This window comes from Panthera uncia, chromosome F1 (assembly GCF_023721935.1).
Source record: "Panthera uncia isolate 11264 chromosome F1, Puncia_PCG_1.0, whole genome shotgun sequence".
In the NCBI taxonomy this organism is placed as follows: Eukaryota; Metazoa; Chordata; class Mammalia; order Carnivora; family Felidae; genus Panthera; species Panthera uncia.
Window position 1 is genome coordinate 10,580,236 of NC_064813.1, and position 26,112 is coordinate 10,606,347.

A 26,112-nucleotide genomic window follows, 5' to 3' on the forward strand; every position below is an offset into this window, starting at 1 on the left:
AAATGGGCGTATATCGGGTTATAGCAGTAACTATTGAAGACTAGAAGACTGACCTGTAAGTAGATACCCCCCCGTTTTGCAAATTTGGTGAGCCTACATAGTTTTATTGTTGACTTTCAGAATAACCTGGTCCACACCTTTATTCCATCCTTTTGCGGGTCCCCAAACCTTGCCAAAGTGTTGATGAGACATCAGGTCTGTTTTGGGTCACAGAAAACTGTAACGTACGTAGAGGTAAAATTTCATAACTTCTCTTGCAACTTCTTTTTTCATATCCCATTCTGCCAATATTTTCTGTCCCCAGTGGGGCTTGCCTTTACTAACTATAACACATACTTAAAAACCCTTCTGTTTCTCCCCTAATCAGCCCAAAGCCCACTGTTACAAACACTGGGGGTGGGGGGTGTATATCTATCTCTGAGAACCATTGTCTCCAAAGTCGAGAGGCTTGTACTAACGTGGCCCCATTTAGTCATGCTGACTGGGCTATGCTGAACACGGGACTCGAGCTGAGCCAGTCAGATTCTCCCTTCTGGAAATTTAAAACGTGAACCAAGAAATGGCTATCAAGATGTCTACCAGGAAGCTTCTTAAACACGTAGAATAGACTACTTTGCTAAAGCTAGTTTGAAGAGGGTTTCTGTTACTGTCAACCAAGAGTAACGTGACTAAGATGCTCCCTTAGGGAATGTGCTTTGTGTTTAATATTCTCTACAGGCATTTAAGTCAGGAGACACTTCTAGGCCCTAGGCTAACCCACTGTGAGCTGCTCTCTGTGCTGCGGGGGCTTACAAAACATCTCACATGTCTGCTGCTCCTCTCCACCTTTCTTTTTTTAATGTTTATTTTTGAGAGAGAGAGAGCGTGAACGGTGGAAGGCAGAGAGAGAGGGAGACACAGAATCCGAAGCAGGCTCCAGGCTCCAAGCTGTCAGCACAGAGCCCGATGCGGGGCTCGAACTCACAGACCACAAGATCATGACCTGAGCCGGAGTCGGAGGCCCAACCGACCGAGCCACCCAGGCGCCCCATCTCCACCTTTCATAAGAACTTTTCTTCTCCTTGCCCACGTCGGAAGGGACCAAAGGGTCCCGACCGCCACCTCCTCTGTTTGGTTTTGATACAAGTACAATTCCTTTTGAGGGTTTTTGAAAAAAAAAAATCAGTTTAGGCAGCTAGTGAAAACAGGGAGCCAGAGAATGGATTTTTTTTTTTTTTTTTTAAAGCACAGGAGGAAAATAATATACATAAAGTGAGATGAGCGGTCAGGATGAAAGCATGCCAAGATCCTTATGTTGTCTGAGAGGAGGGTAGTCGTATAAACTAATAGGCTTTGGGAAGTACGCATGTTGGAAATTTCAGGGGGAACATTAAACGGGAATAGAATATACAGCTTAAATCCTTGGCCTCGTGCACTGTAAGCAAGAAATTCAGGGAGTGTCTATGGTCACCTGTTATAAGTATCTCTGGCCTGTTAGAGCTATGAAGCTACAATAGCACAAAATGAGCCACAGTGATGGCCTTGCAGGTAGACGACCTGCAAGCCTCTTTTTTTTTTTAATGTTTATTTATTGTTGAGAGAGAGAGAGAGAGAGTGGTGCAGAGAGAGAGAGAGAGAGAGACAGAGGATCTGAAGCAGGCTCCAGCAGACAGCCCAACATGGGGCTCAAACTCACACCCCATGAGATCGTGACCTGAGCTAAAGTCAGATGCGTAAATGACCGAGCCACCCAGGTGCCCGTAGCTCACAGGCCTCTTTGGGGACTTTAGAACATATATTCGACGCCCGAGTGGGACGTTTAGCACTGAGGCAGTGAGATTTGAGAAAACTTTAAATACCCTGTTCCCTCAATCGCTAGCCCCCTTCCTGTCTTTAAGATGGTCCTGGTTTGCTTCAAGGCTCTAGGATGACCTCCTTTGAGGCAGACACCTGGCAAGAGGGTGCCAGTTCCCTCTGCGCCCAACACCTACCCCTTCTCGTGGCTTCTGGATCCTTAGCTATATTCACTGTCAGGGCATCCAGAGGGCAAGATGCAAAGTCACATCTAGAACTTGTAAACAGCAAACGAATCGCAATAATTTGGTAACTTACGTTGGCAAGATTCCAGGAAACCAGCAGCCAGATTCCAGGAAATCTGTATTTCCATGCTGAGGATGCTGGTCCAGCGAAGGAGGAATGTAATTTTACAGAGAGCCGAATGCGCCGGTCTGTGGATTCGATGTGCTGGTGTGAGCAGCTGGGACTCGTTCGTTCAGTAGGCTCACTGCAACTTGATCTCAACCATGACCCGTGATGCCGGAACTAGAGATCCCGAGTTTCTTTCGTTTAACGGAGAAGTAATGCAAAGACGTAGGGGACAAGCACGTTGGCATGGATTTCGCTCACGTCACCTGCTCATCCGCCTCCTAATTATGTCCCGAGAGGACTAGAGTCCATGCCCTTTACCCAGAAATACACTGACGGAAGGGGCACCGCCATCCTTGAGAGGTGTTTCGTTGGCTGGCTTCTGCAAGGCAGGGATGGAGATAGGAGATGTGCCATTAAGAGTGGACTCCATGATTTCCGTGAGGACGTAGCGATGTCCAAGATGGCAAAAACCAAATAGCGGTACTTAACCGGCCAGAGGCAAGGTGAGTACGGTGACTATAATAGGCAGCAAAGACAGAGTGATCATCAGAACGGGTTGACCCACAGAGATCTTGGGAATGCGGGGGTAACTGACAGTGGGTCCCGAGGCCAGAAATAGATGAGCGATACCTTAAGGTTCCCCTTGACGTGTACTACCAACACAACCCCGAGTATAGTGAAACAAACAAACTGGGATCGCCACGGAAGCCACAGCTGCTCCCTAATTCCCAGATCGGAGTCAGTTCACAGACCCTGAACCCCTAGAACGAAGGAGAAGCTGGGCAGCCTTGTAGATGGGCAACGTGGCCAAATTGTTTGCAGTTTTAAGGTTCATCTTTCTGCATGCTCTCTTGCAGAGCAGAAGGGAATCACTCTGAAATAGAAGAGACAGTTAAATCAAATTATAACTGATGCCATATACATACTTGAACAATATCTACTGTTTAATGACCACGATCTTTCTTCTAGAAACGCCCCCGCCTCACACAGATCTTAGCATTCCGTGCCCATGTGCATCATCTGGAATTTCGCATATGGGGGAACAAAGCAAGTCGGACTTCGTTTCCACAGGCTCTTCCTCAGAAAATTCCTTTTCCTCTCTTTTTATATGATCGTGTCTTTTCTCTTGGGGGTCCCTGTCTTTCTTTGTCATCGCAGAATACACAGGTTAGTTGACAGGCATCCTGATTACGGTGTTGTGATATCCAGGCCACAGACTGGATGCTTCTCTAACATCCAATTAGTCACCTAGCCCTCTCCCATATCTGTCCTCGCCTCTCTAACCCCTCGACTACTGCCTTCAAGTAGGTCGATGGTCCACAAGGTCATTTGATCACTTGACATTAATATCTGTAAAAAATCTAGCACACATCCCAATATTTGTTTGCAAATAAAATACACATGAATATGTGATATATTATATACATTATGAAACATGCACAAAAACAGAACTAAAAAAGGCGGGAGATAAATATAAATAGAAGTGTTAATATTTTCTTCCTCCCCTCCAATGCATTTTGCAGTATGAGGATATGTGTGCATGGATCTCACTTTGAAGACACAAGTTTAGGCCATCACACTATCTCACGGAGGCAGTGGCCCCTAATCACCCATTGGAAAAAGTCCCAGGTTCTTCAGCATGACATTCAAGTTCCTTCTCAATTTGGCCCATGCCCACATTTTTCGACTCATCTCCTAGATACTCCCAGTAATGGGCTCGTCTGATCACTCCATCTGTACAGTCTGCTCTCTGTACCCCCCCCCCACACACACACACAACTTAACTGTTTCTACCTAAGTTGCTTAATGTTCTGCACAGAACTTATCCATTTATGAAATTATAAATCATATTTGTTTACTTACTTATTACCTGTCTTCTCCATTATCATCAAAGCTCTAAGACGAAAGGGATATTGCCTGTCTTATTTCCTGCTGTGTCCTTAGGCCTAAAACAGATTCTGTCACCACAGTTCAGTGCCCCAAAAAGCCTGTGTAATGAGCAAATTTCTAGAATAACCCGTTGGTTGTTCTCAGAACTGAATCTTGACAAACTTGTGTGGTAGATGGCTTGATTTTGCGGTTCAAACATCCTTTGTCCAATTTAGCTGAAGAATCGAGTCCCAGGTATTATGCCTTCCCTAGAACCAGCTTTATAAAGCAGATAGTTTTTGCATGATAATACTTGAATGGGGACGGACAGTACCCAGTTAATGCCTAAATATCTCTCTTTCTAATGTGTGAGTGCTTTATCTTTCTTTAAGTTTATTTATTTATTTTGAGAGACAGAGAGAGAAAGCATGAGCAGGACAGGGGCAGAGAGAGCAGGAGAGAGAGAATCCCAAGCAGGCTCCGCACTGTCAGCACAGAGCCCAACTGGGGGCTTGAACTCATGAACCGTGAGATTATGACCTGCACTGAAACCAAGAGTCGAATGCTTAACCAGTTAAGCAATCCAGGCACTCCTCTAATGTGTGAGTGCTTTAAATTGTACCTTTAAAGATTTGTTTCTTTGTACTCTCAAGAATTTTAGTCTTAAAAACTCTAATAAGTTGCTGAATTGGAGGCCATAGAGACAACGGGTTAAAATGTTAGATTTTAAATTTAAATTAAAAACTCCTTCTAATAGGCAGTCTTCATCATATCTTGCCTAGGAAAATCTGGGAGGAGGACAAATGTTTTGGAAGGGTAGGTGGGAAAGCACTGACTCAGGTCTGGATAGTGTGGCCTGGTACTTCTCTGTCAAGGCCAGCTTACAGAAGATGCTATAATAAAATCATTTAGACTAAGATGTAAATGACCGATTAAGCAAATCAGTGGCCCGTTGCCCTATCTAGGAGTATTTGAAATTTTAGATGAAATTGGATAGATAAATGGATAGATAGATAGATAGATAACACACATTTCAAGGGGAAGGCAGTCCTGCCTTGTATCGCTGAAATCATGTCTAGGAATTCCATTGTCAAGCTCTGTTGTAAGACAGGGTGAGAGTGCTATTTTTGTAATAAAATGAATGGTTGGCAAATAGCAGTGCTTGCATTTTGACAATCATTTGGATGAGTGGACACTGAAGTTGATTTAAATCAACATGTTGGCCCAGAGAAAGAAGTAAGTACATCCAGCTCCAGGGTTTAGGAAAAGCCTTTTGAAGACGTATCTGATCAAGGCAAATCATTCCTTGGCTAGGGTGAGGCCCAGGGGCTGGAGAATCTATATTTTTAAAAGGTGCCAGGTTGAGTCTGAAACGGGATAGGTCTGAATACGCTTAATAGGTTTAAGAGAACAGCAAGAATAAGGGCTTAGAAGTAAGGCTGAGTGCAGATGGGTAGGGCTAAGAGGGAGTTTCTGGAAACGAGACCGGAAAGACAGATTTGGGAAATGTCCTAACACCAAGCCATGCTGTTTTGCGGCAACTGAACCCCAAATCATCAGTTAAGGGATTTGCCCAAGGATGCACAAAACAGCACCGCAGAAGTGGATTTAGCACCGGTCTCTCCGGTATTGCTTCCACCATATCAGGGGCCTGGACCAGGAGAGCCTTGACCTGTCCGAAGGATGAAATTTTTGACAGGAGTCTGTCTTAGTTAAAAGTAGTTACGTGTCCACTTCTAAGTCATGTAACGCTTGGTGCAGGACCTCCTAAATTACAAGGATTTCTGTTCTGTGGCCTCAACAGAAGAATATAGGGGCCTCTCCTTTGCACAACGATTCGCCAAAATGCAAGGTAATCACACTGCTTTGCGAGGTCCGGAAAGGCCTTGTAGAACTCGCTTTCTCCACCTCCGGCATTCCGTTAAGTACTCCCATCGGTACCAGCAAGTATCGGACGACGATCCCATGAGTCCGGGGACGGGGGCGGTGCGTCCCTGACCACACCCACTGCCGCCGAAGCCCCGCCCCTCAGCGTTTTCTCCCCTATGCTGTTTTCCGGTGCATCGTGACGTCAGACGTGGGTCACGCAACATTGGCGTCTGGTCCCGGAAGCAAAAATCGAAAGGGCGGGGTAGGCGGAAAGGAGGGCCTGCGTCCGGGTCGGCCGGCAGGGGGCGGGGCGGGAAGGGGCTGGGCATGGACGGCTCGGAAGCCGAGGGGGCTGGGCTGGACGGAGGCGGAGGAACCGGTGTCGGCCGCCGCCGCTGCCGCCGCTGCTCCAGCCTGTTCCGCGAGGCCCGCGCCGGCGCTGCCTCGGCCATGATGATCCACGGCTTCCAGAGCAGCCACCAGGACTTCTCCTTCGGGCCCTGGAAGCTGACGGCGGCCAAAACCCACATCATGAAGTCAGCGGATGTGGAGAAGTGAGGCTCCGGGACTCGGGACGCGACGCGGCGCGGGGCGCGGGCCGGGGAGCTGGGCCTGGGCGGGAGGCAGGGCGAGCTGCACGCAGCCCCAACCCTCCCCGGGGCGGAGGCTCCGTCCCTGAGGACGGGACCTTCGAAATGACATCGGGAGAGAATCCTGTCGCCACCTCCCGCCCTGCGGTGGGGGGTTCGCCAGGCGCTGCCTTCGTGCAACTGTCACTCCGCCCGGGTTTGAGCGGCGCTTGACTGTTCCGGTGGACTTCGCCCTCGCCGCAGGTCCCTACGTGCCCCAGCCTGCCACACCTTTAGACCGTTGCTTCCTGAGTGGCTGGGCCCGGTTTTCTTGGGGGTCGATAGCGGGGATGATACATGTGCTTGGATTTTGAGCGCGTCAGGTGCTGTGCCAGGCGCTTGAGATACGGCAGATGAAAGAGCCTCTTGCAGGAATTGACCGTCTTAGGAGAGAGACGGAGAGGCCATTGTAATGCCGGGTGAATAACGGATAGAGACGTGTACGCGAGGTTATTTGAGATCGTTGAGAGGGGACAAGGCGTCCGGGAAATTCGGATGCCCGAGTGGATCTTGATGAAAATCAGAGGCACGGGGTGGGGGTGGTCGCGTGTGTGTAGCCGGGAGGCCAGGCATGGGGCGAGCCGGGAGGCGTTTGTGATGCCTGAACAGGATCTGGACAGAGTTTGGGGCTGTCAGGGGACACGTGTAAAGCCGGGAGGCCGGGGAGAGTGCGGGCCTCCATTTGTTCGAAGAACCGTTTCTGCCTGGTTGGAGCGAGAGGTACCAGAGCGGGAGTAGTGGGAAATGGGAGGGCCCCAGGGGAGTGGAGCTACTGAGGGAATTTGTATGCCAGGCTGAGGAGTTGGTATTGTATGGGGGCTCCCGCCGGTGTCCTTTTGTACGAAGGAGTGACCTGGGCAGATGTGCACTCGGAAAGATTTCTCGGGGGTTGGGGGGGGGTGGTGTGGGATGCGGAGGATGGATCGGAAGGCCACAGGACTGGGTAAGGAGACCAGTTAGAAAGGGCAGAGGAGAGGAGAGGTTTCAGGAGATTAGGTGCCTGGATGGCCACTTGACAGGAGGAGGGAGGAGAGAGGAGAAATCTATGCCGATGAGAAGATTTCTGGCTTGGGAATAGGAATGGGAAGCCTCGCCATTGAACACGGTGGGCACAGGAGGAGGACCAGATGGGGGCAGTTGTTGGCTAGAGGATGAGTTGAGATGGTTGAAGTGTGAGTCGCGTGGGGGTCCTAGAGTGGTGGGCATTTGTCTTGGAACTCCAAAAAATGACTGTCGGTGGGTTTAGATTTGGGAATCATCAGCTTATAGTTGACATCTGGAGCCTTGGGCGTGACCTAGGATCATGTAGAAGTCATCCTGAAGAAAAAGAAAGGTTATGGGATGGTATCCTAGGGAACCCTAGGGTATTTTAAGATTCAGGCAGAGGAAGTCACCAGGGAAGACAGTCATGAAACGATGGTTTAGCAGTGTAAATTAGTGACTAATTATTTTATGTACATAACCGGAGTATTTTGTAAGACCCCTAGATTTTTTTTTCAGGTATATTGGGGAAAATTCAGAATCATGTCTTATTTCATGTGTGCGTTATTCCATTAAGTAGTTAAAATTTATTTAATTGAGTGCTTTTTTATGGAATTTTTGTCCTAATACATTCAGTCTTCATCTTATTTAATCTTTGAAGTATTTAATTTTTTTTTTTTTTTTTTTTTTAAATCTTTGTGTAGGGGCCCCTCGGTGGCCTGGTCAGACTTGGGCTCAGGTCATGATCTCATGGTTTGTGAGTTCGAGCCTCACATGCACCCGGCTCTCTGCTGTCAGTTTGGATCCTCTGTCCCCTCTTTTCTCTGCCCCTCCTCCATGCACTCTCCCCTGTCTCTCTCTCTCTCTCTCTCTCTCTCCCTCTCTCTCCCTCCCTCTCTCTCTCAACAATGAATAAACATTAAACAAAATTTTTTTAAATTTTGCTTTATTGTAGTAGAAATACTTAACATGAGATCTATGTTTGTAATAAATTTTTTTCCCCCCTTGGGAGTTTGCACTTTTTTTTCTTGAAGTATGTGTGTGTATATATCTGTCTATATTTATATCTTTATCCATTTATCCTTCGATGGACACCAGTTGCTTTCATATCTTGGCTATTGTAAATAATGCTGCAGTGAACATTGGGGTACATATATCTTTGCAAATTGGTGTTTTGGTTTTGTTCAAATAAATACCCACAAGTACAATTGCTGGATCGTATGGTAGTTCTAGTTTCAATTTTTGGAGGAACCTCCATAGTCTTTTCCATAGACTGCAAAATGACTGCACCATTTTGTATTGCCATCAACAGTATATGAGGGTTCCCTTTTCTCCACATCCTTGTTAACACTTGTTATTTCTTGTCTTTTTAATTTTAGCCATTCTGATAGGCGGATATCTCAATAGGGTTTTGATTTGCGTTTTCCTGATGATTAGTAATGTTGAGCATCTTTTCATGTGTCCGTATGTCTTTTTTGGAGAAATGTCTATTCAGCTGCTCTGCCCATTTTTATTTTTATTTTTTAGCTGCTCTGCCCATTTTTAATTAGATTGTTTGGGTGGTTTTTTTTTTTTTTTTTTTTTTATTGAGTTGTGTGAGTTCTTTACATATTTTGGATATTCATCCCTTATTGGTTATTTCATTTGCAAATATCTTTTCCCGTTGGGTAAATTGCCTTTTCATTTTGTTGATGGTTTCTTTCGCTCTGTAAAAGCTTTTTAGTTTTATGGAGTCCCATTTATTTATTGTTTTTGTTGCCCTTGCTTGAGGAGACGGATCCAAAAAATATTGCTAAGACTGATGTCAAGGAGTTTATTGCCCAATATTTCCTTCTAGGAGTTTTATAGTTTCTGGGCTTACAATGAAATTGTCTTTAATCTATTTTGAATTTTGATTTTATTTTTGTGTATGGTGTAAGAAAGTGGTTCAGTTTCATTCTTTTTCTTTGTTTGTTTATATTTTAGAGAGAGAGCGTGTGTGTGCATGAGTTAGGGAGAGGGAGAGAGATTCAGAATCTCAAGCAAGCAAGTGCTATGCTCAGTGCATGGAGCCCGACATAGGGCTGGATTTCATGACGCTGGGATCATGACCTAAGCCAAAATCAAGAGTCGGATTTTCAATCAACGGGTCCACCCAAGCAATGCTCAGTTTCATTGTTTTGCATGTAATTTTCCAGTGTTCCCTACACCACTTATTGAAGAGACTGTTTTTTCCTCTTCGTATAGTCTTGCCTCCTTTGATGAATTGACCATATAAGTGTGGGCTTATTTCTGGCCTCTCTAGTCTGTTCCATTGATCAGTGTGTCTGTTTTTGAGCCAGCACTGTACTGTTTTGATTACTATAGCTTTGTTGAAATCAGGGAGCATCATACCTCTATCTTTGTTCTTCTTTCTCAAGATTGCTTTGGCTATTCAGGGTCTTTTGTAGTTCCCCTCTTTACACGTTTTTAAGTTTACAATACTTTATTATTAACTACAGGTACAGCAGATTTCTAGAGCTTATTCCTCTTGCTTGACTGAAAATTTGTGTCTGTCGATTAGTAACTTCTTTCCCCACCCCCCCAACCTTTAGTAACCACCGTTCCGCTTTTTAAAAAAAATTTTTTTTTAACGTTTATTCATTTTTTGATAGAGACAGAACGTGAGTGGGGAGGGGCAGAGAGCGAGGGAGACACAGAATCCGAAGCAGGCTCCAGGCTCTGAACTGATAGCACAGAGCCCGACGTGGGGCTCGAACTCACGGACCGTGAGATCGTGACCTGAGCTGAAGTCGGACGCTTAACCGACTGAGCCACTCAGGCGCCCCCACAATTCCATTTTGTGATTCTGTAAATGTGACTCTTTTAGATACATCATTTAAGTAGAATCATGCAGTGTCTGTCTTTCTGGGACTGGTTTATGAGGCCCTCAAGGCTCATCCACGTTGTTGCATATCGCAGAATTTCCTTCTTTTTTTTTAAGGTTGCATTGTGTTCCGTTGTGTGGATAAACCATGTTTCCTTTATCCGTACATCTGTGAGTGGACGTTAGGTGGTTTCCACATGTTGGCAATTGTGAATAGTGCTGCTATGAACATAGGTGTGTTAATCTCTCTAGTACTTGATATTTTCTATTTCCTTTTTTTTTTTTTTAAGCAGGCTTCACACCCAGCACAAAGCCCAACGTGGGGGCTTGAACTCACGGCCCCGAGATCAAGACCTGAGCTAAGATCAAGAGTCATACGCTTCGGGCGCCTGGGTGGCTCAGTCAGTTGAGCATCAGACTTCAGCTCAGGTCATAATCTCATGGTTCGAACGCCACATCGGGCTCTTTGTGCTGACAGCTCGCTCAGAGCCTGGAACCTGCTTCGGATTCTGTGTCTCCTCTCTCTGCCTCTACCCCACGCGTGCTCTGTCTCTCAAAAATAAATAAATGCTTAAAAAAAAAAAAAAAGTCGGACATTTAACCCATTGAACCACTCAGGCATCCCAATATTTTCTATTTCCTGATAATGAATACATTTTACTTAAATTTATGATGAACAATTAACATTATTAGATATCTTAAAGATGTGCAGCTTAAAATATTAAATCACTGATAGGTGCACACATACATACACACAGATGTATTACTATTATTATTATTATTTTTATTACTATTTTTATTATTATTATTACTATTATTACTATTGTGTCATAAACATTTTTCTACATTATTATATTTTCTTGTTAAACATTTTTAATGATTCTATAATGTTTCATTCATCGTATGGATAGACCGAAGTTTACATTATGGTTTATTTCCTTATATTTGGACATTCCAAGTATTTCTTTCTTACTATTATAAATAAGATGGTTTTGAATGTCAATGTGTATAGCTCTTTTCTGCTTTGGAGATTATTTTTTTATTACAGATTTCCCATTGCTGCTCTTTGGAGTCAGAAAATAAATTTGATGAAATTCCCGGTACTTTCTCCCTAATTGGTGCCCCAGGGGATAGACTGTAGATTTACACAATCCTTCCAGAAATCCATGTAAGCAAGTGCTGGTTTCCCTCATCAGCCTTGGTGCTTTTGCCTTCTTCATTACCACCTTTTAAAACTTGTGACAAGGCAGGGGACCTGGGTGGCTCAGTTGGTTAAGCGTCATGATCTCACTGCTTGTGAGTTCGAGCCCTGCGTCGGGCTCTGTGTTGAGTTGTCTCAGCTTGGACCCTGGAGCCTGCTTCGGATTCTGTCTCCATCTCTCTGCCCCTCCCCTGCTCACGCTTTGTCTCTCTCTCTCTGTCTGTAATATAAAATAAAACATTAAAAAAAATAAAACGTGACAAGTTGAGAATTATACTGGAAAAGTTGTTTTCCTACAAGAGACAGCATCTTTAATTGCTATATTTTCTTCGTAACTTTAATTAATATAATTGTGTAAGAACAAAAAGTCTACCAGAAACATGAAGCTTATGGAAACATGAGACTGTGGTATGTTAGGTCATCTCCTAGACAGTCATAGGAGGATTGGAACCCATATTTATTCTTGAAAGTGGTGGGCCTTTGATGACCCAGGAATGAAATAGATGTTTCTAGTAGGAATCAGTATTTTTTTCCATTGTTTAATTTGTTCATGTAGTTTTCTTGGCTTGTTTGTTTTTAATATGTATGCAAGACTTGATTGGTATGTCTGATTGGAAATAAATCTAAAGCAATTAGAAAGAGGGTAATTGTGGTCTTAGGATATGTGTGATCTTTTATTGGATTTATGTAAGAATATATTCTTTAATATAGTGTTATTTTACCTTATCTAACAATAATAGCTGTGTAACTGTTCAAAAATGCAGAAGTCTCGGGGCACCTGGGTGGTTCAGTCGGTTAAGTGGCCCACTTCGGCTCAGGTCCTGATCTCAGGGTTCATGAGTTTGAGCCCCGTGTCGGGCACTCTGCTGTCAGCATGGAGCCCTCTGCTTTGGATCCTCTTTCTCCCCCTCTCTCATGCTCATGCTCACTCTCTCAAAAATAAATACTAAAATATTTATTTTTATATATATAAAATAAACATTTAAAAAAAAAATCCAGGGGCGCCTGGGTGGCTCAGTCGGTTGAGCGTCCAACTTCGGCTCGGGTCATGATCTCACGGTTTGTGGGTTTGAGCCCCGCGTCGGGCTCTGTGCTGACAGCTCAGAGCCTGGAGCCTGCTTCGGATTCTGTGTCTCCCTCTCTCTCTGCCCTTCCCCTGTTCATGCTCTCTCTCTCTCTCTCTCTCTCTCTCTGTATCAAAAATAAATTAAAAAAAAAAAACATTAAAAAAAAAATCCAGAAGTCTTAAAAAAATAGAAAATCGAAAAGAAAACCTTCTGATCTGCTAAAGTGGCTGTCATAGAACACTTGCACTAAAGTCCCGTGCCTTCTTTGGGGTCCCTTAGAACTTTACTCAGGGCACATTTAAATTTTTGCCTCTGTTGCACACTTTATAATTATACACATATTGGAAATATTACCTGACTTTTGGTTTTGCGTAGGTTAGCCGATGAATTACATATGCCATCTCTGCCTGAAATGATGTTTGGAGACAATGTTTTAAGAATCCAGCACGGCTCTGGCTTTGGGATTGAGTTCAACGCTACGGATGCCTTAAGATGTGTAAACAACTATCAAGGAATGCTTAAAGTAGCCTGTGCCGAAGAGTGGCAGGAAAGCAGGTAAGAATCTCAACATTTATGGGTTAAGTGAAAAAGAAGAGTGGGGCGCCTGGGTGTCTCAGTCGGTTAGGCATCTGACTTCGGCTCAGGTCATGATCTTGCGGTTCGTGAGTTGGAGCCCCACCTCGGGCTCTGAGCTGACAGCCCAGAGCCTGGAGCCTGCTTTGGATTCAGTGTGTCCCCCTCTCTCTGCCCGTCTCCTGCTTGCACTCTCTCTCTTTCTCTCTCTCAAAAATAAATAAACATTAAAAAAAAATGAAAAAGAAGAGTTGACAGAAATCTTCTGTCATGATATGTGTATTTTATGAGAGTGAAGCACAGGTATTACCATTAACTTAATAGTTGGATCATTCTAGAAGTCATTTTTCCCATCCATAAAACGGAGATTAGTTACCCTACCTTTTAAATACTTGTTGGGTTAAATTGAATTACGGTTGAGTTGAGCCATGCAAGGTTTACATTTTTGAGCTTTCAGTGTTCCTTGGTGAAGACACAGTAGGCTGTGTACTTCACTGTTCCTGTTTTTGAAGAAAAATGTTTACTGATGATTTGAACTGTAAATGTGAGGAGCATTAAAATAAAGAAAAACGTGTTTTCTTTGATAATCAAATCGGCAGTTATTTACTTTGTGCCTATCGTATACTAACTAGGTACCTTGCAAGATACCAAGAAGTATAATAACGCCTTTATTTATTATTTTTTTTAATTTTTTTTTTAACGTTTATTTATTTTTGAGACAGAGAGAGACAGAGCATGAACGGGGGAGGGGCAGAGAGAGAGGGAGACACAGAATCGGAAGCAGGCGCCAGGCTCCGAGCCATCAGCCCAGAGCCCGACGCAGGGCTCGAACTCACGGACTCATGGACCCTAAGATCTTGACCTGAGCTGAAGTCGGACGCTTAACCGACTGAGCCACCCAGGTGCCCCAATAACACCTTTAAACTGTGTCCTCAAGGAGTATACTAACTAATTGGAGAGACCACATCAGCATATGACGAGTTTAATAACTGTAAATATGCAGACAAACCAAGAAGGATCTTGTATTAGTGAATTATGACAAGTATATGTATGTATGTATTAGGATGTTTGCATTATTTGTAGAATGTAACTTGGTGTGATATATGAATACAGACAGCCTATATTCTGCATCACTGAATCTGATCCTTCTCATTTTAATATTTGAGGACGGAGGGCGAACACTCCAAGGAAGTTGTTAAACCATACGATTGGACCTACACAACGGATTATAAGGGAACGTTACTTGGAGAATCACTTAAGTTAAAGGTAAATCTTTATTTTTTGCTTTTATGATAAAGTCACTAGCTGTCTTGGACAGTCTCAGCATTAGAACTTTCTAGTAATGGATTATTTTTGCTATTACTTTCATCCCACTTTCTTTCTAGTGAGGGGAAGCTTCAGAACCTAATGTGAAGGGGTTTTGCTAATTGATTATAAGCCGAAAATAAGAAGGCCACAGTGAAACAATTTTTATTCTCAAAAGTAACCATGGCAAACCGCCTTAATGTTATCGTTATCACTGTCAAGAAGCATTCAAGGGGCACCTGGGGCGGCTCAGTCGCTTAAGCGTCTGACTTCCGCTCAGGTCATGATCTTACAGCTCCTGGGTTCGAGCCCCGTGTCGGCCTCTGTGCCGACAGCTCAGAGCCTGGAGCCTGCTTTGGATTCTGTGTCTCCCTCTCTCTCTGCCCCTCCCCTGCTCACGCTCTGTCTCAGTCTCTCAACAATAAACATGAAAAAAAAAAAAAAAAGCATTCAAATGTGCATCTGTTCTTGGTGTGGTTAATTGGGTGATTGAGACAGAACCTGCTAGTTAATAGCTTACGGTTTTCCAGATGAACAGGTAGGTGGGCAGATAGGACCTTTGTTCAGACCGCTTATGTTTTTGGCCTTCCTGCACTATGTGTGAACCTGGTATGATTCCAGGCCAGTTACCGAATCTGAGTCTCAATTTATTAGTAATTTGGGTAAACAGACATATTTACCTCACATCAGAGTTTTGATAGGAGATAATCTGTGGGAAAGCTCTAGGTGAATTCGAAAGCCCCGTATTAATAATGCGAAGTTGCATCTGTGTGAGTCCTACTTAGGAAGAGATTTGCTTCGCGGTGAATGATGCTGGGAAAGTGGATTTGGTTGGTGTCGTATTGGGAGCTTAGCTACATTTCGAAATCAGACCGTATGACTGAAGTGAAAATCTGGCTTAGGTTGCATGTCTCTGATGATCAGAGATAACATTATGGAGAACAAAATTATTTTACCGTAAATGAAATATTTATTGGAGACCCTATATCATGTGTTGGTGCTTAGGCAGAAGTGTTAAGGAGATGAGTTGTGTATGGGCTTCTGGTCTCTACAGAGATTTTTAGTCTTGGGAAGACAGAACTTAAAGCAGGAATTCAGTTCTCAGTTTTTGCCACTCTTATAATCCAAGCTTTACCTATTTTTCTGTGCTGCTTCTGAGACAAATACACACATTTTTTGAGAGAACATGTATTCATTCACTCACTGACTCGCTCTTGAGCTCTTCTCTGTGCCAGGCACCAATCCTAGGAGCCATGGATACAGCAGAGAACAGACAAAAATCCCTCCTTTACAGTCTGTGGGGAGCAAGGTTATGTCAGCCCCTTAATACTTCACTGATGAACGTTCTCCTTTCTGTCTCACTCCTGATTGAAAAACTTTGTAAAGAACACAGTCCATTTGAGATTTCATTGCCGGGAGTGAAGAAATGGGAACTTGTTTTAACCCTGTGCAGGAATGATGACTTCTAAAAAGCCTCCCCTAGGTTATGAAGTAGCATTAGCTGTGACCGAGGAGCTAGAACCACGGCAGTAGAAACAGGAAAAGGAGAGTAGTGGGAGGCGAAAAGCGTGTGTTCAGTCCTCTTCCTGACGCTTCCGCCTGTAATGCAATTTGTTCTGAGGCGTTGTTGACAAATAGCGGTGTGATCACCTGCTTACTGGAGTTCAGGCTTTGGCAGGCCTGGGTTCAGATCCCAGCACCATCGCTCAACTTGGAAAAGCAATTTAATCTTGCTGAATACTGTTTCTCACTTTGGTAAACTGGATAATAGCAGTTGTGGGAAGTAAATAAGATTACATATGTAAAGTGTTTAGCACAGTGTCTGTTATACAGCAAGATCTCAATAAATGGTAGCTGCTGTTATTAATAATATATCTCAAATGTCAGGGGAACTAAAGTAATATTATTGAAATACCAAGACTAGAAGTAGATATATAGATATAGTATCTAAATATTTATTCTTGCTTTATGGTCTAAACAGAGTTGTAAGTACGTTCCTTTGCTTTCTTAAAAAATTGAGTATCTTTTTTTTTTTAATTTTTTTAATGTTTATTTTTGAGAGAGAGAGAGAGACAGAGACAGAGACAGAGACAGAGCATGAGCAAGGGAGGGACAGAGAGAGAGGGAGACACAGAATCCAAAGCAGGCTCCAGGCTCTGAGCTGTCAGCACAGAGCCCGACGCGGGGCTCACACTCACGAACCATGAGATCCTGACCTGAGCCGAAGTCGGATGCTTAACCGACTGAGCCACCCAGGCGCCCCTTGAGTACCTGTTTTCTAGGCAAAAGTGTTAAAACTTTGTTGCTTAATCTTCAAAATAACCTTGTAGGATAGGCCTTCTTATCCTCGTTTCGTGGATGAAGAAATAGGTTCAAGATCTTAAAGTATGTATCTCTTGATAACACAATACCAATGCTGTAGCTTATTGTTAAGCATGTTGTATGTGGAAGATCACTCCATGGGCACATTTTTTGCATTTGACTTTCTTAATACCTAAGGGTTTTTTTGATCTATAATATTACTTGGGGTTTTAAATTATTTAATGCTTACACCCTTTCTGAAATCAAAAGCCCTAGTGTATATAGGAAATATATGCCTGTGTAGGAGCATATATCTTATATGAACAGTAAGAATGTCAGAATGAGGCATTAGAATGACACCTTTTCTTTTGCACTTAAATTCTTGCCTTTTAATTGCTGGGAGCTGCTGGTGTGTGTGTGTGTGTGTGTGTGTGTGTGTGTGTGTGTGTGTGTAGTGCTTTCTCACTCTTTTTTGAGTTGTTTTACCTCTTACTCATGAGTTGTAGCATAATTTAAGAGAAGAAAGCCAGTCATAGAGTTGTGCTGGCTGCTTTCAAATCCAGCTTTGCTATGTATTGGCTGGGCCACCGTAGGAACATCTCAAAGATTATGGTATAAGAATGTTAGGAGGTCATAGGGCGCCTGGGTGGCTCAGTCAGTTGAGCGTCCGACTTCGGCTCAGGTCAGATCTCACAGCTTGTGAGTTCAAGCCCCGCGTCGGGCTCTGTGCTAATAGCTAACCCACTCGCATTCTGTCTCTGTCTCTCTCAAAAATAAATAAACATTAAAAAAAATGTTTTTAAGGAATGTTAGGAGGTCAGATGCCTAAAAGGTACCTGGCAAAATGTGGCCATTTTCTTCTTTTCGGTTAAATACGTAAACTGACAGTGTAGGAGAATAGAGTAGAAGACTGCCTCTTCTAATGATATTGCTTTTTTGGAATAAAATATGTGTAATGTCCACGCATTTAAAAAGCATTTTTTTTAAAGCATGTTGGAACATTTGCCAACTCCTTCAGTGTGATTTAATGTTTTGAACTTTTTTTTTTTTTTTACTGTGGTAAAAAACAACAAAACTTACCATCTTAATTTCTAAATATATTTAGTGGTAAATAAGCATATTCATATTGTTGTGCAGCCAGTTTCCGGAACTTTTTCATCTTGAAAAACTGACAATTGGTACTTTTTTTTTTGGGGGGGGGGTGCATAAAGGCAATTTTATTAAGGCATCCTAGGACACCTGGGTGACTCAGTGGGTGAAGCGTCAGACTGTCCATCTAGGCTCAGGTCATGATCTCATGCTTTGGGGGTTCAAGCCCCACGTCGGGCTTTGAGCTGTGCTGGCGGCATGGAGCCTGCTCGGGATTCACTCTCCCCGTCTCTCTGCCCCTTCCCTGCTCGTGTGCATGCTTGCTCTCTCTCTCTTCCTCAAAAATGAGTAAATAAACTTTAAAAAAAAAAAAAAAAGAAAAGAAAAAAACTTTCTTGTCCTTACTTTATATATATATATATTAAATGGCAAATATAGGGGCGCCTGGGTGGCTCAGTCGGTTAAGCGGCCGACTTCGGCTCAGGTCACGATCTCACGGTCCGTGAGTTCGAGCCCCATGTCGGGCTCTGTGCTGACAGCTCAGAGCCTGGAGCCTGCTTCGGATTCTGTGTCTCTCTCTCTCTGACCCTCCCCTGTTCATGCTCTGTCTCTCCCTGTCTCAAAAATAAATAAAAACATTTAAAAAAAAATAAATGGCAAATATATATCTCAATGTGTACATACATGTATTACTGCTTTCAGTAATATTTAAAGAGGACATTTTTGAAACAAATTTAAAATAGGGTTCTTAGTATTTAGCATTAGTTGACTTTATATGGTAAATTTAAAAACACCTATAAATCAAGTGACTTCCTTATCATAAACCTCCATCTGACGTGAGGGAGGACTTCTTCGAAGGATGTAACTCGGGCTCATTTTTCTTGTCAGGTGTCAAGAATGCGGTGTTCCATATTTTTTGTAAGCCTTTTAACGGTTGTCAAACAACTCCGAAAACATGAAGTTACAGTGTAATGATTTGTGAAATGTAGCCACTCAGGAAAAAAAAAATAGAACATTGCAACCACCCTCCAGCGGGACCCTTCCTGATCACACTTCTTTTTCAAAAAACATTTCCTAGTATATTATGGCATTTTTCAGTCTTAGCTTTGATTTCCTTGAATCTAGCGTGCGTTGTTGCTGAACAGCTCGGGCCTCATTTCCAGTATCTGGGGTCCCTTGGGTCTTGTCCTATTGGCCTGTTCTTCTGTTGGTTCTGGTTTATGGTGTGCAGGCTCCTGATGGACCTGACCTCCTTAGTTTTGAGTCCCAGGATGATGATGTTTTTTCCCCAGAAGGCAGTTCTGACAGGCAGCCGAGGGTATTCAGAGCCAGAGACATAGTTGTACAAACTTTCTGTAAAGGTAGGAAATACTTGAGGCTCTGAGGGCGGGAGGGTTTACGAGCAGCTGCCCAGCTGTGCTGTTGTAGTTGAACGTAGCCATGGACAGGAAGTAAACAAACGGGCACAGCTTTGTTTCGGTAACATTTTACTTAGGGACGTGGAAACGTGCGTTCCACAGTGTGAGATCTATGTGAATTCTTACGTAGAATTTCATGTCATGAATTTGAATTTCATGTGCTCTGGAATATTCTTTTTTTTTTTTTTCCAATTGAAAAAATGTAAAAATGATTCTTAGTTCCCAGTTCACGCAAAAATGGGTGATAGGGCCACATCTGGACACATCTGGCTTTCGGGTCTTAATTTGCTAACCTCTGGTCTGGGACCCGTGTTTGAGGTTTCTGGGCCTGTAACATAAGCTGTGACACCAGTGTGGCCCCCTAGGGTGCCATCCCCAATTCAGGAGGGGCGCGGGGAAATCTCCAACGTCCCTGTCCTTAGCACTGAGCAGTGATGGGGCCAGGAACTAGCAGACCCCAGCCTCTCCCCTGGAGCGGCCATTACAGATGCGTCAAGGCCAAAGCCAGCCAACTACAGGCTCACTTTCACTTTTTCTGGGTTCCAGTGCTCTTGGCAGATCTCAGTTCAGGAATTCTTCAGGATCTTGACCGTTTGATGCTTTTCAGAAATTTTTGTTTCTTCGTCCAGCTTTTAAGCAAGAGGGTTTGTCTGGGTTACTCATTCTGACAATACTAGGAGTCAGAAGTACTTGTTACATTTTAAATTTAGCTGTTGGTTTTGGTTTTTTTCCCCTTTTCAGATGCCTGAGTTTAGTGAGAACATGAAAAGAGTTGAGAAAGAGAAAAGAGAAAGAGCAAATGTGTTTTAAATATACTTGTCCTTGTAAATGAAGAAGATAGTATAGATAAATTAAATATAATCAATATCCTTAACCCATGTTTTATCTAATTATTTTCTCTTCCAAATATTAAAAAAAATTTTTTTTTAACGTTTATTCATTTTTGAGAGACAGAGAGAGACAGAGCATGAGCGGAGAAGGGGCAGAGAGAGGGAGACACAGAATCCGAAGCAGGCTCCAGGCTCCGAGCTCTCAGCACAGAACCCGACGCGGGGCTCAAACTCACAGACTGCGAGATCATGACCTGAGCCGAAGTCGGACGCTCAACTGACTGAGCCACCCAGGCGCCCCCGTTGTGTTAATTTATGATACAACTATGTCAAAGAATGGAAAAGCTCAACATTTTGTAGTGAAATTGGATGGAGTAAAGAATGATGTGAGCTACCGATTTAGTGAGCTACCGATAGGACCTGCCTTATTAGCATTGGTTACGCTCTTGCTGGGTTGTGAATCTCTGTGTCCGTGAGCTGCGAAATAACACAGTGAAAAACTGGCCAGCATCCTCAGAAGCCCAGAATGCTAGGAGTTCTTCCCTCAGAATTTCTCAGAAAGTTCTTAATTTACCTCAGTATTTAAAACACTGTTTTGTAGGCTTGGGGGAGCTAGGCTGCGAATCTAAAATACATAGCAAGACTCTAATGGGAATTTTTTGTAAGTTCCATACTGATGTTTTTTCCAAGTAGACTTTCACCGCACAAAACCGCTCTGGGTGTCTATGATAGCAGTCGTCCATCACGCTGACTAATGTTCAGAGGATTGATTTTTCTCATAATCACAACTGAACACTTGATTTTTAAAAAAAAAATTTTTTTTAATGTTTATTTATTTTTGAGACACAGAGAGACAGAGCATGAACGGGGGAGGGTCAGAGAGAGAGGGAGAGACAGAATCCGAAGCAGGCTCCAGGCTCTGAGCTGTCAGCACAGAGCCCGACGTGGGGCTCAAACTCACGGACTGCGAGATCATGACCTGAGCTTAACCAACTGAGCCACCCAGGCGCCCCAAGAACACTTGATTTTAACTTGACTTATATGAAAGCTGAAGAATTTTGACTCTGTCTTATAAGGCTACAGTATCAGCCACCTGTAGTGTTGTCAGCGTTTGAGGGACAAGGCACATACCTCATCTTTTGTGTCTACTGAGGACACCCAGGTGTAGAGCTGTGTGCTTTGGCCATGCAGAAAAGACCGGTGGGAAGACTGTTCTCCTGTGTCTCCAGCTCCTTCAATTTTCATGTGTTCCTTCCGAAATTTTTTCTTTCAGGTCGTACCTACAACAGACCATATAGATACGGAGAAACTGAAAGCCAGAGAACAGATTAAGTTTTTTGAAGAAGTTCTCCTGTTTGAGGATGAACTTCATGATCATGGAGTTTCAAGCCTGAGTGTGAAAATTGTGAGTATTATAAAATGAACGTCTTTCTTCCAGGGGCGCTTGGGTGGCTGAGTCCGTTGAGCGTCCAACTCTTGATTTCAGCTCAGGGCATGATCCCAGCGTCTTGGGATCAAGCCCCCCATTGGGCTCCGCGCTGAGTGTTGAGCCTGCTTGAGATTCTCTCTCTCTCTCTCTCTCTCTCTCTCTCTCTCTCTCTCTCTCTTTCTCTTCTTCTGCCCTCCCCACCCCACGTGCAGCACTCTCTGTCTCTCTCAAATAAATAATAATAATAAATTAAGTAAAACTAAATTAACTTCTTTCTTCCCTTCTTCCCGTTGGTTAGAGATATAAAGCTCACTTAGAATCACAGTGTCTTAACATGATATCATGTAAAGTATCACGTGGGTCTAGAGTACGTCTTACTATCCATTATAAAGTTCATAAAATCTTAGTATATTCCTAAGGCTTTAGTAGAACATTTTCTTTCAAGAGCTGCCTGACTGCTTTGTAGTTTTTGTTTTTGTTTTTGTTTTTTTTTTGCTGATTATTTAATTAGAATGAAAATTATGGATTAATTTTCACTCTTGAGTTAAAAATTATATCGAAAGGATCTGCAGACGGCACCTTGGGGGGTCAGAATTTGGGTGCTCCAGAAACTGCACGTCCTTCGCCAGCACAGAGGTGACAGAAACGACAAGTGTAAAACCCCCTTCTCCGTTTGTACTCTCTTCTATCAGTGGAAGGTACTTCCGTTTACAGTGTTATAGGTGGAACGTGTTTAAGAAGGGTAATAAATAGCTCATTCGCATTGACTCATATGTGTTTACTATTAGGTCAGAATTGTGTTTCTAACACTTCACGGGACATCTACTGAAACTTTGTATTACGTGCCTTATCCCTCAAGGCCCAGCCAAAATGTCACCTCCTCTGTAAGATGCACCACAGCTCCCCCGGGGAAGAGTTCAGTATTCCTCTTCCAGACCCCCAGGAGCACTTTTTCTTAACCCCTCAAGTATAGAACTTACTAGAAGGTCTCTCAAAGACAGGACCCTAGCATCAGAAATAGCTCTTAGATGGGGCACCTGGGTGGCTCGGTTGGGCGTCCCGACGTTTGCTCAGGTCACGATCTCACCGATTGTGGATTCGAGCCCCATGTCGGGCTCTGTGCTGACAGCCCAGAGCCGGGAGCCTGCTTCAAACTCTGTGTCTCCCTCTCTCTCTGCCCCTCCCCTGCTCGCACTCTCTCTCTATCTCTCAAACATAAATAAACATTAAAAAAAAATGTTAGAAATAGCTCGTGGAGCATAATGGTTGTCAGTGTTGGGATTGAAATTATTGTTTTGTCCACAACAAATCAAAACAGCAATATATTTTAAAGCCATGTTTTTCTGTACAACCATAGCATTTTGGAATTACGATGAATTGGTAGAGAATCACTTAGTCTAGCTTCTGTATTTTATAGACAAGGCCCAAAGGGTTCATTTACCTAAGGTCATGAAACTAATTAGCAACAAAGTTTTCCTTGTGCTATCTCGTCTGTGTCGTTATTCTAGCATTAGATAACTGAAGAGAAGTGTCATCCTATCACGTTCTTTCTTTTACCTCGTGTTACTTTTAAAAGTGACGTGGGATAGGGTTGCATTTTAAGGATGCCTGGAAGAATTTCATTCGGATAGCGTTTCTTTCTGACAGTGAAACACATATTGCCCTAAATAAATGCCATAGTTCCCAGCAGTGCGGTGTGGATAAATGAAGTTGCTTCTCTAAGCACAGACTAGCCTGGTAAATATAAATGCGGGTGAGAAACCAGGAACGTGGTGCCTGGGAAGCTAAGGAGGCACAGCTTTGCAAGAAGAAGGACGTGAAGGGGCAGCGTCGTGCTGTAAGGAGATCTTAGAATGTGATGGTGTCCACCAGACTAAAAAACTTATTGGTTATAGCAACTAAGATACCGGGATTCACCTCTGCAAGTGCAGTTTAAGTTACATGGTTAGGAAGTAAAGGAAAGATGTGGAGGTGGAGACAGAGTAGACCAGACTTCCAAAAAGCTTCCTAGATGGAGAAGACACAGGGACACGCCTAAGAGAGGACACGCGGTTGACAGGTGTGCGTGAGCATGTGCTTTTTGCTTTTTTAACATGGGGAAGACTAGCGTTGATCAGGTGCTCACAGGAAGCAGTCCCTTGTAGAGAGGGGAGAAAATGAATGGTGTGAGGTTTTGGAGGAGGAGGAAGAGGGGAGGGAAGAGGAAGGCTTTGAGCCTTTACCGGGAGGAAAAATTTACTGTGGGACCCTGGGTTGGAAGAACTCCAGTCTTCTCCTCCTGTGTCTCTCCTTTACTCTTAACGCTCAAAATGTTTCCGACATCAGATGTGTGTGGTACTTTTACCGACACCCAGAATTCTGGGACACTGGCCTCACTATCGTCTTGGGGATAGTGTCAGATCTCCTAGGTTAAGGGCTCAAGCCCACGAGACCGCCATCCCTCGCCCTACGTCTTCGGCGCCAGCCACCAGGGGTCATAGGTCCCTACGTTCCCCACAACTTCTGTCCATCTTGGCTACAAATTGGAGGTTCCCGTGACCTCCTCTCCTTGGATTTAATTATTTGCGACAACAGCTCGTAGACCTCAGGGGAACGTAGCCAAATGTACTATGGATAGTCAGACAAGAAATATTCTTTGTCTTATGCTCACCAGTTTATTAAAGGGTATGGTAACAGAGGTATGGATGAACACCCAGATGAGAGAGATATAGGGGGAGGTGTGGGATGGTCCCAGGTGCAGGAGTTCTGCCCCCTTGGAGTTGGGGTGCATTACCCTCCTAGTATATAGATGTGTTCACCAACCTGGAAAGTCTCTGAACCCCATCCTACTAGGATTTTATGGAGGCTCCCTCACAAGGCATGATCAATTATTAACTCCCGTTTCCGACCCCTCTCTTCTCTCTGGAAAATGAGGGGTGGAGCTGGAAATTCCAAGCTTCTAATCATGGCCTGGTCTTTCTGGGGACCAGCCCCCACCCAGGAGCCCCCCCAGAATCGCCTCATTAGAACCGAAGATGTTCCTAAGTGCCTTTCTCACTTAGAAATTTATAAGGGTTTCAGAAGCCCTCTGTCAGGAACTAGAAGCAGAGACCTATATATGTATTTTCTATCATTTCACATATAGCTTATTTATATCATGTCATTTAATCCTCCAGAAAATTCTGCTCAGTGAGAGGAAACGGAGGGTCAGAGATATTAAGTAACTTGCCTAAGATCAGTCACACAGTGGATCAGTTTGTCTTTGCTCATAATCTTCTAGGATCCAGATCGTGGGAGGGAGGATTAGCCTTAGACAGGAGAGATGCTTCTGTGGTGATGGGAGGAAAGGGGGTCTGTGTGTAGATAAGCTTACCTCTCATCCAGTGATTCCCAAAGCTGGAGTTTTATCAGAATTACCTAAACAGATTAGAGATTTAGTTGTCTCTGCACTATGGGACAAAGAATATTTCTTGTCTGACCGTGGTACCCTTAGCTATCTGACTGGAAAGTTGGGTAGACGCACGTGGGAATGGAGAGAAGAGGTCAGAAAAGGCCTGAGAACGAAGTGTGATGAAATGTAGAACGAAGTGTGACAAAGTGTGACCAAGTGTGACGATCATTTCCAGAGCCCTTGCTAGGTACTTTGCACATAAAGCTCACTCGATGCCCTTCACCTGGCCTTTTTGACATAGAACTTTTTCTGATTTAAAGTCTATGTGTTTCCCAGTTGCTCTCAAATAAAATCTGAACCGTCTCAGATCATTTTTAGTTTTAACAGAGCTCTCCAAGGAACTTCTAAAAATAAGCGTAAATGTTTAAGGAGTACCTTATATCTTTCCTTATGGCTAGGTGTTTGACTGTGGGTATGGAATACACCGTTGACTCTCGAATAGTGAGGGAATTAGGGCAACCAGCAACCCTCTGTCCACAGTTGAAAATCGTTGTGTAACTTTTTTTTTTTTTATGTTTTTATTTTTATTTTTTTGAAGGAGAGAGAGAGAGACGGAGCATGAACGGGGGAGGAACAGAGAGAGGGAGACACAGAATCTGAAACAGGCTCCAGGCTCCGAGCTGTCAGCACAGAGCCCGACTCGGGGCTCGAACTCACGGACCATGAGATCATGACCTGAGCCAAAGTCGGCCACTTAACCGACTGAGCCACCCAGGCGCCCCCTCGTTGTGTCACTTTTAATTCCCCAAAAACTTAACTTCTAATAGTCTACTGTTGACTGGAAGTCTTACTGATAACGTTAACAGTTGATTACACATTTTTTGTACGTTATATATATTATATACCGTATTCTTACAATAAAGTAAGCTAGAGAAAAGAATGTTATTTATTAAGAACATCATAAAGGGGGCGCCTGGGTGGCTCAGTCTGTTGAACATCCGGCTTTGGCTCAGGTCATGATCTCATGGCCCATGGGTTCGAGCCCCACTTGGTATTTTAATCTTGGCCAGAAAACTACTAAAAAGTTCTTATTTTAGAATTTGTGAAGCTAGTTGCTTATGAATGCTTGATTTCTTGGTTTCTTGGTTTCCATAATAATTATAAAGCACCCTGTAAAGAAATGATACTGTAATGTGGAAACTACTTACA

At 43.6% G+C, this 26,112-nt stretch overlaps 1 protein-coding gene across 1 annotated transcript in view; it reads left to right on the forward strand.

The window, feature by feature from the left end:
- Positions 1–6,206: 6,206 nt before the first annotated feature.
- The window catches only part of TIPRL (TOR signaling pathway regulator), a 32,508-nt gene continuing 12,602 nt past the window's right edge, over positions 6,207–26,112 (forward strand). Inside the window, exons 1-4 of the mRNA XM_049633867.1 lie at positions 6,207–6,419; positions 12,964–13,143; positions 14,328–14,427; positions 21,378–21,509. Coding sequence (XP_049489824.1) covers positions 6,316–6,419; positions 12,964–13,143; positions 14,328–14,427; positions 21,378–21,509 — 516 coding nt within the window. The 5' untranslated portion in view covers positions 6,207–6,315. The remainder of the gene's footprint in view (positions 6,420–12,963; positions 13,144–14,327; positions 14,428–21,377; positions 21,510–26,112) is intronic.